The sequence below is a fragment of the Atta cephalotes genome (assembly GCF_000143395.1).
Source record: "Atta cephalotes unplaced genomic scaffold scaffold00050, whole genome shotgun sequence".
NCBI classification, from domain to species: domain Eukaryota; kingdom Metazoa; phylum Arthropoda; class Insecta; order Hymenoptera; family Formicidae; genus Atta; species Atta cephalotes.
Window position 1 is genome coordinate 513,376 of NW_012130114.1, and position 17,682 is coordinate 531,057.

The 17,682-nt window shown below is 36.1% G+C and overlaps 1 protein-coding gene across 1 annotated transcript in view; it reads right to left on the reverse strand.

Moving 5' to 3' along the window:
- LOC105622922 (E3 SUMO-protein ligase RanBP2-like) overlaps positions 1-17,682 on the reverse strand; it is a 27,214-nt gene that overhangs the window by 2,598 nt on the left and 6,934 nt on the right. Inside the window, exons 6-10 of the mRNA XM_012204331.1 lie at positions 9,502-9,599; positions 9,300-9,423; positions 2,687-9,007; positions 2,337-2,573; positions 592-948 (exon numbers count right to left, since the gene is read on the reverse strand). Coding sequence (XP_012059721.1) covers positions 592-948; positions 2,337-2,573; positions 2,687-9,007; positions 9,300-9,423; positions 9,502-9,599 — 7,137 coding nt within the window. The remainder of the gene's footprint in view (positions 1-591; positions 949-2,336; positions 2,574-2,686; positions 9,008-9,299; positions 9,424-9,501; positions 9,600-17,682) is intronic.

The window sequence follows — 17,682 nt, forward strand, 5'->3', positions numbered from 1 at the left end:
TAATTTAATTAGTAGTAGTGTGGTAGGTGTAGGTGGTGGTGGTCGGTCGGTCGGTCGGTCGGTCGGTCGGTCGGTCGGTCGGTCGTGTGTGTGTGTGTGTGTGGTGTGTGTGTGTGTGTGTGTGTGTGTGTGTGTGTGTGTGTGTGTGTGTGTGTGTGTGTGTGTGTGTGTGTGTATTATTGAAAAGCATGCGATCGTATTTACAGGGACATTCATTTTACAAATTTTACAATATCGTGAGACATAAATAATAGTTACAAGTACAATCGAATTTTTCTCAAGTATAATTTGAAAAAGCAAACACATGTGCAAGATGCATAATAGTTTATTGATAAAGTTTACAATGAATTTCAGATAAAACAAATGAATGCAATCATTTAATATAACATAAGTAATGATTTTACAAAATCAATTAGTGTCACAAAATTCATAAAATGTCATAATCAAATATCTTATAATCAAATAACATTATTTCGTTTAACTTTAGAAACGTATGCATTTTCAAATACTTAGCGTTGTACAGATAACAGCAACAAATAGAATCAACGAATAGCAGTGTGCAACTTGATAATCTCGTGAATTAATTACTACCTTCAGCAATTCTCTTCTCGCGTAATTCTTGCTGAATGTTATCGACATGTGCCTTGAATTGCCGAGCCAAATCGGGCGATTTAAATTTAACCGCTAATTGTTCGGCGCAGGGTTCTTGTTCGGCATAATTCATGCCGGCCCACATCCAAGCCTGATTTGATGTAGAAAGTGGATGAAATTCTACGTCGGGAGTGATCAAGAAGTTGCAGACGACCTTGTGCACTTGCTCCCGACGCAACAGTAACCGATAGCTGCCATGACCTACATGATGCAGGATCTTCATTTCGCCGACGCCACGCTCTTTCCATTCCTTCGTGGCATTGTCATATCTGTACAACTTGGCTCTTTGACAGAACACTGTGAACAAATGAAAAAACAACTTAGAAAATAAAATTCGAATAACCTTGAAAGTGAATGGCGAATACTCTTCTTCAAGCGTTCTTAAATTAACAAGTTAATCTTCATTATTTATATCATTATTTGTATTTATTTAATAATCTAAACAGTTTTAAAATAATAATGAAAGAACATCTTTGCAAGTTTGTTCGATAATGATTATATATTGGATAATAATTTACTGATTGTTCTACCTTTTGATAAATTTTATCTGAGATAATCCACGCATGTAATTGGGTAATGCTTATCCAACAGGTAAAGTTTATTAAAAAATGGAATAACTTGCCCTTAATATTACAAACTATAGAAATCAAATGGTCTAGCTTTAAATGGTCTAGCTAGATCTTAAATGCTTGTTTAATTCTTGTGTTTATCTACTACATATGTAGTCCTTATAAACGCGCCGAAATGATTTTTCGATCTTGAAACTATTGCCCTACTGAACTATTGCAGTAATATCACGAATTAAATTGACTAGCAATTACTTAACAAATTAACTTAACAAATTTTTAATGCTTATTCGTATCTTCGAAACGGTCTTAATAATATTGAATGACATATTAAAATTGTGTAAATAATTAATTTTTATTGCGAAAAATATTACCTCGGCCGGGAGTCAAACCCAGATCTCTTGCATTCTGTCCAGGTTCGACTTCCGGCCGAGGTAATATTTTTTACTACATACGTAGTATATAAATTCACACAAGAATCATACAAGCATTTAAGATCTAGCTAGACCGTTTAAGGCTTTGCTTTCTATAATTTGTGTTATCACACACATATAACGATCCTATAATATATTATATAATTTAATATTGATATTAATTAATCGTTTATTAACTCGGGAATAGGCCAGAGATTCATAGAAAAATGCTACAGATGGTCTGATTACAAATTTCTGACCAATTTTTTCCAAGTTTTCACAAGCAATTTGACTCTATCTTGTTAAAACATCACGCTTTATTTTGATAGCACAAAAAATTCTCACAATTATTTACAAGCTTATTTACAAAAGCTACATGCGCAATCATCGTTAGTGATCAAACTTGTACTGAACGTGTTCGTTAAACTTCTTACTACATACCATGCCACCATAAAAACCTACAGTGTTGCTACATTAGCAGAAAAAAATTCAATGCATGAACTTTTTGTCTATACCACATATACATATATTAATATTAATTTAATATATTGTAAATGATTTACTACATTAATATAAACATTAACTACATTGATAAATATAGAATTCTTCAAACAAATCTCTTGTACCAAGTTGAAAGATTTCAATTGAAAATAATGATAAACAAAAATATCTTTAAAATAATGATAAACAAAAATATCTAGGCTACCTTTTTCCTCGTCTTCTTCACCAGTTCGGACTTCAATAGTATCTGGTAAAGGTACAATAGGTTCAAAGTGAGGATCGTGCTCCTGTTCATTACTATCTACTTCGCCATCGTCTTCATCGTTTTCTTCCTTTTGCTCTTCGCGCGACGTGTTTCGAATCGTCATCGAACTATTCAGCGATGTACTAGATTTCGAACCGAACACCGATGATCCCGCGCCAGCAAACGTAAAGTTAGGATCTGAAAGAAGTATCAATTCGAAAGTTAAAAATACTAACAATCTTATACAAAAAAAATAGAGAAAACATTTGAGAAAAGTTGATGCTTTTAATGTGTTGCTTGTTATGACGTACCGACTTTAAAGGCCTCCGGTTGCACCGCCGTCGCAGCAAGCGCCGAAAATGACATGTTATTTGCCAATAAGAAACTGGGACCATCCTCATTTTTCTGAACGTCATCTAATGGTTTCGTACCGAAAACTGTCGCCGTCGCACTAAAAACATTCGTCGCATTTGTTGCCGCTGTCGTCCCACCAAAGATATTTGTCGTTATTGGTGTCATCGTCCTGCTGAAAAAATCAGTCGTCGGCACCGTCGTTCCGCCAAAGATGTTTGTCGTTGCTGGCGCTGTTGTTCCACCGAACAAATTCGTCGTTGTTGCGGTCATTCCGCCGAAGATGTTTGTCGTCGTTATAGAATCACTGAATGGCAAAACACTATTGCTACCAAGCGTCATTTTAGAGAAAGGCGTAGAGTTTACGCCGAATACCGAGTTAGAGGACTGATTGGATGCGATTGACGACGTGGTGATTACGGTCGATGTTTTCGGAACAAAATTTGTAATAGCTACGGTAGCAATGGAAGAAGAAACGGAACTATTACCGCTGTCCTTATTAAAGCTTGATGTTTTTGATGAAGTTTTTGAGGCGCCGCCGAAAATGTTGGTGTCGGAATTAAAAGAAAAAGTAGATGGCTTGAATATGGATGCAGTCGATGCAGCTTGACTAAATATCGGACTTTTTCCGACTGTGTTAGTCGCGTTGAAAACAGTTGTCTGCGTCGTTTGAGCATTTGAAGCACTACAGACCTTGAGATTTTCAAGCGAGACACTCGATGTCATCATCGCTGTTGTCTTCTCCATCGTTTCGTTAGTATCGAACTGAGGATTCATGCCGAATGAAAAAGTCATGGTTTTCTTGTCGTTAAACAACTTCAGATCGCCAGTACCAAAGCTCATCGTGGAACTGTCGATATTGGGAATAGCCGAAGACTTGAACGTCGCAGTGGATGTCGCGAAAGAGAATCCATTTTTCACAGACGCAGATTGCGTTACGTTCCGAGTAATCTCACTGGTACTCTCAGGATCGCTCAACGAACTTATACTCAAGCTTGAGATGTCTTTCGATTGCGTTGTCATCTTTTTTTCTTCCGGCATAAACTTCATCGTGTCTTGCCCAGCGGTATCTGGATATAGCACTATACTCGGTTTCCTACAACCTCTGCAGCCAGGGCAGTTTTCTTTTTGCTTGTAAGAATAAAAGTTTACTGGTAGCTGCAACTTTAAGGCAGCTGCCTTCTCTTCCGGAGTGACCTTCGCCTCGTAAACAATCTCGATTTCTTTGACTGGTGAGCTAATCGTTTTTGTCACCGTTTTCGTCATAGATTTATTTATCTTCTCACTACTGCTGATAGTGGCTGGTTTAATATTTTTCCTGGCGTCATCAATCGCTTTTTTGAAATCTGCTGCAATCTCGGATGTCTTAAAGCGGCAAGCGAATTGCATGTACTCAATCTCGCCTTCGCTGTAATCCGCAGTGGTCCACAGCCATGTTTTCTCGTCCTTCGATGTGAACTCCAGCTCATTAGATAGTATATGGTTCAGACATAACTTTAATACGTGATCCCGACGCATGATCAGCCGCAGTTTCCCGGTCTCTTTGTGACACAGCAGCTTAATATCACCCAATCCACGTTCCTTCCATTCCTTTACCGTGGTATCAAATCTGAAAAGTTTCGCTCGATGACTATAGAGCATCTCTTCATCCTCCTCGCCGGTTTTCACCTCGACTTTGTCTGGCAATGGTATAACTGGCGAGAAGTGGACATCTTCACTTTCAACCACCTCGTCTTCGCTGATCTCGCCACCGCCGCCAGGCGATTTAGTCGGTGACTTGGCCATAAAATTAAAGCCGAAGGACTTGGCGGGTGAGCCAAACGTAAACGGTGAATCGCCTGTGTTTAATGTAGTACTGCTTTTCACTGGCATACCGAACATGAAATTGGCTATAGTTTCCTCGGATTTAGATGGAGTTTTCACGCTCTCACTTGCACTCTTGTCCTGTGACATCCGGAAGCTAAAACCAGTAACGGTCGTTTCCTTGGTGGTGTTTTTGGGAATGCCGAAAGAGAATGTGGTCATAGGCATTATGCCGGAAGATGATGCGTTCATCTGGAAGATGTTAGCCTGCTGCGGCTTAGGCGGTTGCGATGGATCCTTGGAACTATCGCAGGCGATGCAATAGGCATTTGTTCCAGAATTGAGAATGTAACATCCTGTGCAAGTCCAGGAGCCGATGGGTGACTTAAATAGCTCTGACAACGGTAGTTTGGAATCAACGGGTTTACTAACAACTGCGGAAACGTTCTTATTACTCATCGTAGAAGATGACGGAGCTTCGCAAGCTAAGCATTTCATATCCGTGGAATTATTTCTAGTGTAACAACTAGTACATTCCCAAGAACCAATTGGTGGTTTAAATAATTCCGACAATGATGGCTTCGCTTCTGTGATGTTTTGATTGTTGTTCTCGCCCGACATCTGAACTTTCTTTTCGAGTGCCTTCGCGACTTCGTTCGGATTACTGCCTTTAGCTAACTTCTGCTGACAGCTCGACACGGCATTGTAAAACTGTGATGCCAGTTCCGATGTGTTAAAGGTCGCGGCATATAAAGTCCAGGTTTTACCGGGTTCTTTAACGTTTCCAGGAATAGTCCAATTAACAACTGTAGTGCCATTCTTGTATGTAAACGCCATATCCGACGGAATTCCGTAACTATAGATCTTAGAGCTTTCGTCATCTGTCAGTAACAAGCGAAGTTTGCCGGATTTTGCGTTCAATAATAGCATCATTGATCCTGTACCCTTATTTTTCCACTGCATGGCATTGGTACCGTTGACAGATTGACATTGAAGACTCGCTGGTCCGACAAATAACTTATGCTCATTTTCAGTCTGTGGTCGTATTTCGTCGTTAGACGATCCCTGCTTAATGACGCCGGGTGGTGGCAAACGAGGTCTTCTCAAGGTTGTAGAATTCTGACCGGTTGTTGTGGATGAGGCAAACATCGGTGACTCATTGGAAGTTGTGTTCACAACAGTCGACTGCGAATTTGTTGTTGAAATCGTAGCGAGGATAAAACTCGCAGATGGCATCGAGATGGCGCTTGTTGCAGTTGTAGTCGTGATTTTCGTTTCGGATGTATTGGTTGATTTAGTAAATGAAAATCCGCTGAATGGACTGACCTTTGATGGTTCGTCGATTTTCTTAAAGTCATCTGCTTTCATGTCGCTGACTTCTTGAATAATAGGTTTAGAACTGAAGGAAAATCCTCCTAATGTTGTCGTGCTGGATTTCGATTTGTCAGAGAAAATCACTTCCGTTGTTGAACTTATCTTATCTTGTTGTGTTAATTGTGATTTTTGAGTCTTGAACGAGTCTTTGTTGCTAGAAGAAGTGAAAACTTTCTCACTGATTTTGTACACCTTTTCCGGAGATATTGCAGATAAATTAAATCTGGCCTGATCGAAAGCCTCCTTAAATGTCATCGCTTCCTCTGCGGTTTTGAATCTGATGCAAAATTTCTCCAGCTTCACTTCCTCATCAGCGAAATCGTTAGCGACCCAAAACCAAGCCTTGTTGTTGTTCGTCATTGGACTCAACTCCATGTCGGGCCTCAGCATGTGATTCGCACAGATCTTCAAGATCTGATCGCGACGCATAAGCAGACGCACTTTACCTTCTGTGTTGCGCAACAGTTTCACGTCACCGACGCCGCGTTCCTTCCATTCTTTATCAACAAAGCGAAACAGTTTTGCCCGACCGCAATATAGAGTATCCTCGTTCTCTTCACCAGTGGTGACTTTCACCTTTGCAGGCAATGGTATGACGGGTATAAAATTCGGTATCGGATCATGCTCCTGCTCGCACACCTCTGTGGATGTATTCGGCGATTCAATTGACTCATAGGTATTGTCGGTTTTGTCATGTATCTTACTACTATTAGCATTATTATGAGCATTTTGTAAAGTACTAGTGCTAGTTGTATGAGTCACAGTGACAATAGACGATGATGTTGTTAGATTGACATAGATCGGCGGTACATTGATGTTGGCTGGAGTTACATAAGTAGAAGTTGATGGTAAGTTGACAGTGGTCGGTATAGTGGCTTGTAGAGGCATGGGAATCTGATAGCAATGCGGTACATTGGAAGATGATGATTTTGTTGTCGTCATTGTCATTGTCATTATAGGTGTAGTAGAGAAAGTGACAGCTACTCCACCTCCTAATCGATATTGCGGTGGTATGGTGACACTCAGGGTCGGTTGAGTAGATGGTACCGTGGTTGGTAGCGTGTCGGATGTCGTAATGACCACATTCACAGGAAGTGCTTTGTTCACCAGCGCATCTTTGATAATTGTCGTTGTCGTCGTAGTTGTCGTAGTTGTCGCCGTCATTGTTGTAGCTTCGGGCTTAGTTCGTGATGGAGTTTCGATTTTCTGCTTCAACGACATTTGTAACGATGGATTCGTCGCGGTTGCCGACATGAGATCGGGCAGCTGCGAGGAAAGCGTCGATGCGAAGAGGCCTTGTTGCAGCGGATTATCCGGCACTTTCGTCTGATTAGGATATAGCATGGGCATAGGATAAACAGTGTGTGGGTAAAGGGATGATATGGCTGCCTGAGTGTTTGGATCGGGGAATGGTAATCCTCCCTGATAATACTGAAATGCGGTTGCTGCTGAAGGATACATCAGCGATGAATAAGGATGCCGAGCATGCTGCGGTGTAAATATGTTACCGGAAATCGAAGACGCCGGCCCAGTCGGTTGGTTCTGATAGTTTAAATCGACATACTCGTCATCGTCAAGAACGTAGAAGTCTTCAGGATCGACAGCGGGATTTATATTCTGTTGCTGCTGTACACGCTGCTGCTGCTGCTGCTGTTGCTGATGCTTTTGATTTTCTTTGCGCGATTCTACTACCTCCTTCGTCAGATTGTCCATTTTCTCGGTCAACGTTTTCATTTGTGTCATCATGTTTTTCATTTGCTCCATCATTTCCTGTATTTCGTTGTCCCGGGACTGCATAATTTGACGTATTTGAGCATCAAGGCGCTCTGGACTCGGACGTGCCTCCGTACGATTTTTTGATAAATTCAAGTAATCCTGCAATCTGCACGGTGTGCTAGCGTGTTTTGGTGTCCGATGAATATTCCTCTGAGGAGTGCTTAACATGTTCGAACCAGTCAACGTCGTCAACATTGGCAAAGTCGGATTCGTGACCGCCTGATCCACAGCGCTGTGAGTGGGCGAATAACTCTCGTCGGATATACCATCGATATCATTCCTACTCAAATCGCCCCTTCCTAGATCTGGATCTATTCTCTTTAACTCATTCTCAATATCAGTGATGTGAGTGCCGAGCTCGGAGTTCAGTGGGTGTTTAGGATTCGTGCCCGGACTACGAAGTCGGTCGAGCGTAAGATAAAAGCAGTTTCTCGCTTTTGACAGCATTATAATATGTTGCGATCGCATCTCTGACGTTAGACTTTCGCGAGGCGTAGAATCCACTATCTCGTCTGCAAAGATTTTATAAATCTGTGCTAGCTGAAATGACGCCTCCGGGCATTTAAGCGCCTGCAACGCGTCAATTGCCTGCTCGTACTGTTTATCACGTACGAGTCGCTGGGCCAATAGTAACTTGCCTTCCTCAAGCGCATTCGTCAGCTCGAAATTGTTCATTTCTTTGCCCTGATAATTGAACAATTTCGACGAAGATATACGTAATGTTTGATTATTCTGTATCCTCTCTAACAGCGGTAGAGCGGCGGTCCAGTACAGCTCAGAGCGTGCTTCCCATCTAGGAATGTAGCCATTCGCCTCATCCTTCTCCTTCATCATTTTCGCGCGATAATGAAACATGCGTGCCAAATGTACCAATAACACCGGATGCATGCCGTGATTACCAATGCAGCGAATTATTCCCAATCCTTGTTGCAATTCTTGTCGTAATTCGCCGATATCACCGTCTACATCCTCTCGCTTGGAATACATCTTATATGCCGCTGACCACCATTTCTCTTGATTACTTGTGGACAACGTCGTAGTAAGATCGATAGGCAATGTCGGTAATTTTTCTGGATTTACAAAGCTACCAAGTTGCTGCTCCTCTAGAACAGCGGACGAGCAGAATATCGATGCGTTGAGGAATGCATCGATATCGATGAGACATAGGCTGTCAGGTGCTGCCTGATTCGTATTAAATACCGAAAACTGTAACGCTGGGAATACGTGTGAGGTTTGATCTGGGTACGGAGCATCTTTGTTCTGAGGTCGATTCTCCATCCCAAGCCAGATTTGATGGTGTAATGAATCAGGCCACACCTCTTGTGCGACTGCAAACAAAAAATTAGTGTCTATTGTTTTCTTTTTAACATTGTTTTCCACTATGTGATGGTATACTTATTTTGTACATTGTTGCAGCTATTGCAAAATCAAACTCAGAATTAAAGTTCTAAGTGTAATTTGATATTATTAATTGTAACAATTTATGCTTTTTATCTAATGACAAAAACAAATGCAATACTTGTATATTTTAAAAATTAATAAACTGCAAAATAGATATAAAATTCTTGATTATTCTTGCGTATTTTAATAATCTAAAAACAGAAGGATTAATAAACGTACTTTGACTATAAGTCCTTAACTGATTTGCGGTACACATGCGTAAAGGTGGATCAGGAGCTGAATGATGATGGCAAAAAAATGAATTCCTTATATGATCAAGGTGTATTCGGGTTACAAAAATTCTCTGCAAAAGAAAAGCTACATTGAATGTACATCAAAACAGAGATTCATTATCAAGATTTATATGAAGCATGATTCGTACCTGATAAATCCGTTCTCTCCAGAGTCCTGTGCAAAATTTATCAATTCTATCCATCAGCTTTTTCGTGTCATCCCTAGCATAATTTTGAAGAATGTAACCTATTAAAATAAAGAATATAAAACTTAGTAAAAGTTAGATACTTAAAAATATAATAATTCTTGTATGAAATGATATGTTTACTGAAATCTTGTATGAAAATTCTTTGAGAATTCTCAGATTTCCTAGATATATTCTTATTTAAAGTTTCAGATAAGAATTTTTTAATATAATTTTAAAATAAACTTAAATACAAGTAACGCAAATACATATACAGAATGTCTGATAATTAACGATAAATTCTCGCTCGCACAGCGGCAGAATGGACTAAACTGAATCAAAAAGTCCTCTACTATTTTGCAATTTCCAATATAATATTTACAATATAGTATAATATTTACAATAGTTAACGAGATATTAATTACTAAAAATTGCCGAATATTGGTCTTCAATAATTTTTTATTCGAATACTACCAACTTTACAGAAAAATAACAAAAAATAAAAATTGCTTATTTTTTTCTCGTAAAGTTCTGAAAATTTTTTTCAGAATTTTTTAATATCGTATTTTCTCATGTTGGTAAAAATAGTTGCCAATAAGAAAATGCATATTAAAAAGTTGATCAAAAATTCTGAAAAATTTTCTTAGAGCTCTACAAGAAGAAAATAAACAATTTTTGTCTTTTACTGTTTTTCTGTAAAATTGATAGTATTTGAGTAAAAAATTATTAAAAAAGACCAATATTCAGCAATTTTTATATAATTATTTTATATAATTATTTTAATAATTAATGTCTCGTTAAGAGGAGGTTCTACTCTATTTTAAAATTTATCTTTTTCCAATTTTTTTCATAAAAAAAAGAAAGATGATATTAAAATAATGTTTTGGCATAAATTTTTATATATTTCACACGTACAAATAATTTTTTCGAAATATAAAAAATAGCGGTTATTTCTTAGGACTGCATCAGAGAGCGCAACGCGTGGTCAACTAGTGTGAAATCCTGGCTATCGACAGTTTATCTGAGACGAAAAGAATTAATGAAATTATTAAAATAGGGTCTTTCAATAGGGACGCTCGAAATTTGTTACAGTAGCCATGTTGTTAAAGTGACATCTGTCAAATTTGTTGTGAATTGTTTAGTAGTGTATGGCAAATCACCATGGAAGGTCATAGTGTTGAGCAACATGTGCAAATCATAAAATTTTATTATCAAAATCAGTGCTCCGTTCGAGAAACGTTCCGTGCATTACGTGATTTTTATCCTCACCACAACCGTTCTGCCGAGTCGACTATTCGACGTTTGGTGGCCAAATTCGAGTCAACCGGTTCGATAAATAATCAGCCAACACCAGTACGTTGCCGAAATGCAAGGTCTGCTGAAAATCGCTGCTGTGCGTGAGAGTGTACGGGAAAACCCGGGGCGGTCAATTTCTCGTCATTCACAACTTGGCCTTTCTGCGACTTCAACTTGGTGAATTTTGCGTCGGAACTTGGGTCTGTACCCCTATAAAATTCAACTGACCCAGGAACTTAAGATAAACGACCAGGGTAGACAACGCCGTGTGTTCGCTGGGTTCTGGAGCAATTGGAAGTTAACTCAAATTTCGCCAAACAAATTATCTTTAGCGATGAGACCCATTTTTGGATGAATGGATATGTGAACAAGCAAAATTGTCGAATTTGGTACCAATCCACGCGAGATATACCAGCTCCAAATGCATCCCGAGAAAGTCACTGTTTAGTGCGGATTTTGGTCTGGCGAAATCATCGGTCCGTACTTCTTCCAAAACGAAGCGGGCGTTGCCATAATCGTCAACGGCGAGCACTACAGATCGATAATAAGCAATTTCTTGTGGTCTAAAATGGATGATATGGATACCGATAACATGTGGTTCCAATGTGGATGGCGCTACGTGACACACCGCATGCCACGATGGACATTCTGCACGAGCGATTTGAGGGCATGGTTGAGGGCCGTCTCGCGCGGCGACGTGAACTGGCCTCCGAGATCGTGCGATTTAATGCCTTTAGACTTCTTCCTTTAGAGCTATCTTAAATCGCAGGTCTATACGAATAAACCGCAAACAATTGATGCTCTCAAAGTCAACATAACAAACGCCATCCAGCAAATTCAGCCAGATTTATGCGAGAAAGTCATCGAAAATTGGCTCGAATACGTGTCACCAAGCGAAGCCGCGGCGGACATTTGAGCGACGTTATATTCCATACTTAATACATAAAATATTCTTTTAAATAAAAAAAAATTGAGTGGATATCTCACACATAACTTGTTTTATTTACATTTAAAAATCGAGTGTCCTTATTGAAAGACCCTATATATTAAATGTGGGAGCATGAACTTCATTTCATTTGAAAAATTTGAAAATTTATAAAATGGCAACTTGAAATCAAGTGTCAATTTTCACAAACTTTTTTTCTTTTTCAACCTGTTCAAATAGTTATTTTGAAAAATTTATGGCATTTTTAGGTTCATGACCCCATAAAAATTGCTTATTTTATGTAGAAAAAAAATTTTAGTCAATCGGATAAAATTGTACATTTTACGCCAGTTTGAAAAACATGAATTTGAGAAAATCGCGAAAAAATAAAGTTTTACTTTATTATAATGATTTTAATTAACTACAATATTTTGCAACTTACATTTAATCAGTAATTCCGGACCTATATAAGTCAATTTCTCCTCTGTTCGAAGAACAAATTTTGCTACATGTGAACTCTTCTTCTTTCGATTTTTGCTTGTTTTGTGCATAACATTGAGCTCACTTGATTTTCGACCGCGCGCAATGCAAAATCCGATTCAACAAGTTATAACATTGCACAATCCTTTTACAAGCATATTTTACACACTTACAAAAAATGTAAAAAGCGATTTTTTTTTACCCTCCAAAGTAGAACCTCTCCTTACTATTGCAAAATAGAGGACTTTTCGATTTAGTTCGCTCTATCTACAAAAAATGTTTAGCAAAAGTTTCGTCGGACACCCTATGTAAATAGACTGCCAACTTCGCTTCCATATTTGAAAACGATGCTAGGCAGCGCCATATTTTAGTTCTCTTACATCCATGTATAAATTACATGGATAAATTCACACGATACTCACAGACAGGACGCATACATACGCATATGGGAACTAAAACTCGGAATCAGGTTCATTTCTTTCTATCACATTGAATCAGCAGTTTATTTATATAAAGTCTGATCTAGAACGCGGATCGCAAATCGCAAAACTAAAAATTAACCTAACTATTTTAATTATAATAGGTTGTAAGACACAGAACGCAGGATGCAGAAAGCAATTGAGTGAACTTCAACTTTTGCATCCTGCATCCTACGTATTGTGATCTGCGATCTATTGCAATCTGAAATATGTTTCATTTGCGTTTTGCGTTTAGGGTATTCATAGCGGTATTCATAGTTTTTATTTCAAGGCTGTCTTAAGTAATGTCTTAAGACGCTAATATAGTCCTCTGATTGGTTCGTGACTTCTTAAGACTGTACTTAAAATGATTTTGAATATAAGATCTGATTATGAATACTGGTTTTATATAGATCAAACTTTAATCTATAATAATCTATAATAGTTACGCACAAGATGCATAAAGCTAATATTTCATGTGCCGTACGAATTTCTTAAGACTATCCTGGTGAAAATTTTTCTTATAATTTTTATACGAATTGAAACATTTTTTGGAAATACTCAGAAATATTCGGAAAATTTATATCTTCTCTCAGAATTTTTCATACAAATGAATTCTGAAAAATTCTGAAATTTCTCATTCCATAATTTAAAAAAATATTTTTAAATTTTTTAGATTTTATAACATTTCATCAGAAATTATACTTACAAAAATCTTAGAAATCTTATATTTCATAATTAACGTGAAAAATTCTGAGAAAAGATGTAGATTTTCTGAGAAGTTCCAATTCGTATAAAAAATATAAGAAAATTATAAAATTATATAGAAATTCTGAAAAATTGTATAAAAAATTCTGAAAAAAATTTTTTTTCTAGGATGTTGATTGGTTGCGGAATAAAGAGATCCGAAAAGGGATAAAAAGCCTTGTCGATCAACACTTAAAATATTAGGTACAATTTCATGCTATTAAAATAAGCAATTGGAGCGATCTGTTATTATTCCAGCGGTCGAAATTTTATAACTTGAACTATAATACATGGAAACACTTATATCATGGTTTGAATGGTTTCAATTATACATCAAACACTCAAACTGTTGATAGTGTTGCCGCATCGTATCGACGCACGTATGATATAAAAATACAAGATGTAACGTTCGCACGAATGCGCAATAGGAGTATGAATTTGGATCCAAATTTGATTGGCTGTTCTAGTATGCTACTGCTACTATACGCAGGAAAGTACATTTGGACTCAAATTTGATTGTATGCTATCGTCATGATACGCAATGTTTCATCTTGTCTTATTACACCATATATATCAACCATATTGACTACGTTGACCGCGATATATAATCCAATTTATTCTTTTCCTTTGTTGCCGATTCAAAAGGTTAGTATAAAAGGATTCAGTGCAGTTAGAATAATTTAATAACTGTTAATACTATTTAATTCAGACACATGTCATGTTTGTGAAAAACATAACATAAAAAATAAACATGTCAAATCTGTCGCTTAAATGTCAAGTTTAATGTTTCTTGCCCTTTTTCATATATAAAATTATCGCTCTAATAGTTCTGCGACAGAAGTCATCACGTAATTTTTTTTATTGCTGAAACTTCCAATTTGAATGGCTCGTAAAAAGCATCTTCGCACGACAAGAGACAACGTGATAGCCAATTAGACTCTTTCAAATCAGAGTCTAATTAGCTATCGCATCGTTTCTTGCCATGCATAACAAGCTTATTCACGCAGAACATTATCCAGAACATTAACGCTTATTGATGCAGAACATTAATGCATCCTGAGTGCAACAGATCTTGCTGATAGATGATTAAAGAAAATGTAAAGTATCCTCGTGCCTCAATAGACATTATTGCACGCTTTAGTATGTCCTGGCCTTATCCAATCTTTTTCTTCTTTTCCCTTCTAAGTCATAGGACCCGCATGGGCATAGTCACAAGGCCTTGAATTGATCTCATCTAATGTTTAAAAACAAAACAGAGGAAAGGTGTTCGATACAAAGAGGCATATATAATGAGAAACAAAAAATTTTTCTCAAATTCATATTTTTTTAGACTTCAAGATCGCACTTTTTTAAAATGGAATTGTATAATTTATTTACACAATATGATTTCTCTAATTATTCTGTATATAAAAGTATTAAGACAATGATATCAAAAAACCAACATATGAGATATTTTAATCTGGAATAGATTGACATAAAATGTTAACGATATTCATAATTCTTATTTCAATTAATTCTTATTCAAGACTGAATCGTCTTAGGCTCTCTGATTGGTTCGTGATTTCTTAAGACTGTACTTAAGGCAGTCTTGAATATAAGATTTGACTATGAATGCCGTCCAATGTGAAATTTTTTTAATAATCGCACCTTAACTTTTATGAACAAAATAATGAAATGAATCAATTGGTGCAAACACCTAGTTGCTATAAAAAAATAATTTTTGTAAAATAATTTTTTAAATAAACAATTATAGCCTAATGGTATTCATAGTCATTCTTATTTTAAGATTGTCTTAAGTCGCTAATGCGGTCGCCTTCTGATTGGTTCATAATCTTAAAACATTTTAAAACTATACTTAAGACGGTCTTAAATACAAGATCCGATTATGAATACCTATGTGTTTTCTTTTTACCAATTGATTCATCTCATTATTCTGTTTGTAAAAGTATTAAAGGGAATCTAAAGTGAAGTCTGAACTCTGATGAGATCGCTGCTTTACCGATAAAATGCATCAACATCTTTATATACTACTCATCAATATCGCATACATACGTATAAATTTTCTAATTAATTAATCTTTCGTATTAGGTATCTAAATCTAATTCTAAGTACTCAACTGGTTGAATACTACTACTGTAATTCTAAGTACTCATTGGTTATTCATATAATCCAAACTAAGATTGTTTTATACGTACGAAATATAAAATTTATATATAAAACAAACATTATTACGAATTGACGTTAAAAGTCGATAACAAAATTGTAATTTTTCATCTTTTTTCGTTTTTGACATAAAGTTGATCGGTTTGAACTATATTATCGTTTATATTTTAATTATGGAAAAGGATTTTTTTAATCTGTAAAGGCAATTAGAAAAATACTTGTTCGAAAAAATTGATAAAACAGATACTTTAGAATCCCTTTAAAGTATTTTTAAGATTATCAAAGAATTAAATTTAAGAGTTATTTAATATCTTCAAATATTGTCAATATATGCCAGAATAAAGTATAAAATATGTCGTAAAAAAAACTATTAGTTTTTAAATATATTCACTACCTTAATATTTTTATATGCAAAATAATTAGAGGTATTATGTGTAAAAAGTAAAATTCCATTTTAAAAAGTGAAAGTGACCTTGAAATCTTAAAAAATATCTTGTGTAGTCGAGAAAATGCAAAAATGCGCGGAAAAAATGATGATATGAATGCGAAAGCGAAGCAGCGAAGTCTTGCGACCGCGATAGCCAATAGCGAGCGAGAGGTCCGTGTGAGAGAACAGAAAAATTCAGTCTTTAATTTGTAATCGGCAGAATAAAAAGGCTATGTTTTCTCAGTCCAATGTATGTTTCAAACCATCCTCTATGTTTTATGCCTTTCACCCTTTAAAGTCTATTTTTTTGTTTTATATCGCTTGAGACAAAAGTTAACGAACTCCGCAAAAAACAGGAAACACGTCAAGCAGCAACACAGCAATATAATTGTCGATAAAATGATTCCAAAGAGGGAAAAAAGCAAGAGATAAGAAGCAAAAAACAGAAAACAAAGAGTTTATGGTAGAATAGGCTTTATGTCTCTTTATGTCTTCTCTCCCTCAAAATATCCCCATTTATGCTAACACTTGAGAAAAATTTTTTGCTCATCACAATATGCCTTTTCGAATCGAACAATTTTCCCCCGTGGTCTCGTATCATCGAGAATGAAGATTAAGGAAACATTATATTATATATACAGGGTGTCCCATTTTAATGTCCCACCTCAAATAACTTTTTTATTTTTTAAATATTAAGATACAAAAATTGACTCTTTGGAATAAAAATTTAATAAATAATAAATAATAAAGAGCTAGTAAAATGGCTAATAAAAGCCAAGCTGGTTGTTCTTGCTTATATTATTTAATGTGCAAAATAAAAATTATTAAGTATAAACATACGTCATAAGCACATAATTTTTGGTATGGTGGAAAATTATCAAAATATTCCATTCTAAATTTCATGAAAAAAAATTTGCATTAAAACAATAAATATATTGCAAAATAACTTTTAACTTCATTTTCTCAACAACAATTAATCAGACTCTAATAGGCGAAACTATTTTATAAAAAAGACAATACCAATGACAATTCTGATTTATTTAAAATAAGAATCTTCTTCACTATTACATCTCTCTTCTTCACTTACATCAATTCTATATCTAATAGATTTATTTCAATATCATCAAGGCTAAATCGTCAGATTGTTTTTACAATTCCTCACACTCTTAATAAATTTATCACAACGGGTAAAGATATATTAAACAACATGTGACGTTATAAAATCAATTGTTTAGACTGTGAGGCATCGTATGTAAGACAGCTAAAAATCAGAATTAAAGAACATAAATCAGACATTAATAAAAAAATGTAGATCTCCATCAGTTATTTCTAATCATTGACTGTTTGAAATCCACGACTTTGATTGGGATCATGAGCAAATTTTGGATAATAAGCCATTTTTTATTAAGAGAAACATCTCTGAAATAATCCACATAAAAAGACAACACAAAGGCTTAAATAAACAAAACAATATAGAATTTCACTTCATGATTCCTATCTCCTCATCCTACATCCCCTCCAAGACTATTAACTCCCACTCTAAGTTTTACTATCCATGATTATTAGTTTCTGAGTATTGGAATATCATTTGAATTCAGTAACACAAGGAGAACAGAAGTTGTATAATATTAGGTATACAACTTTACTTT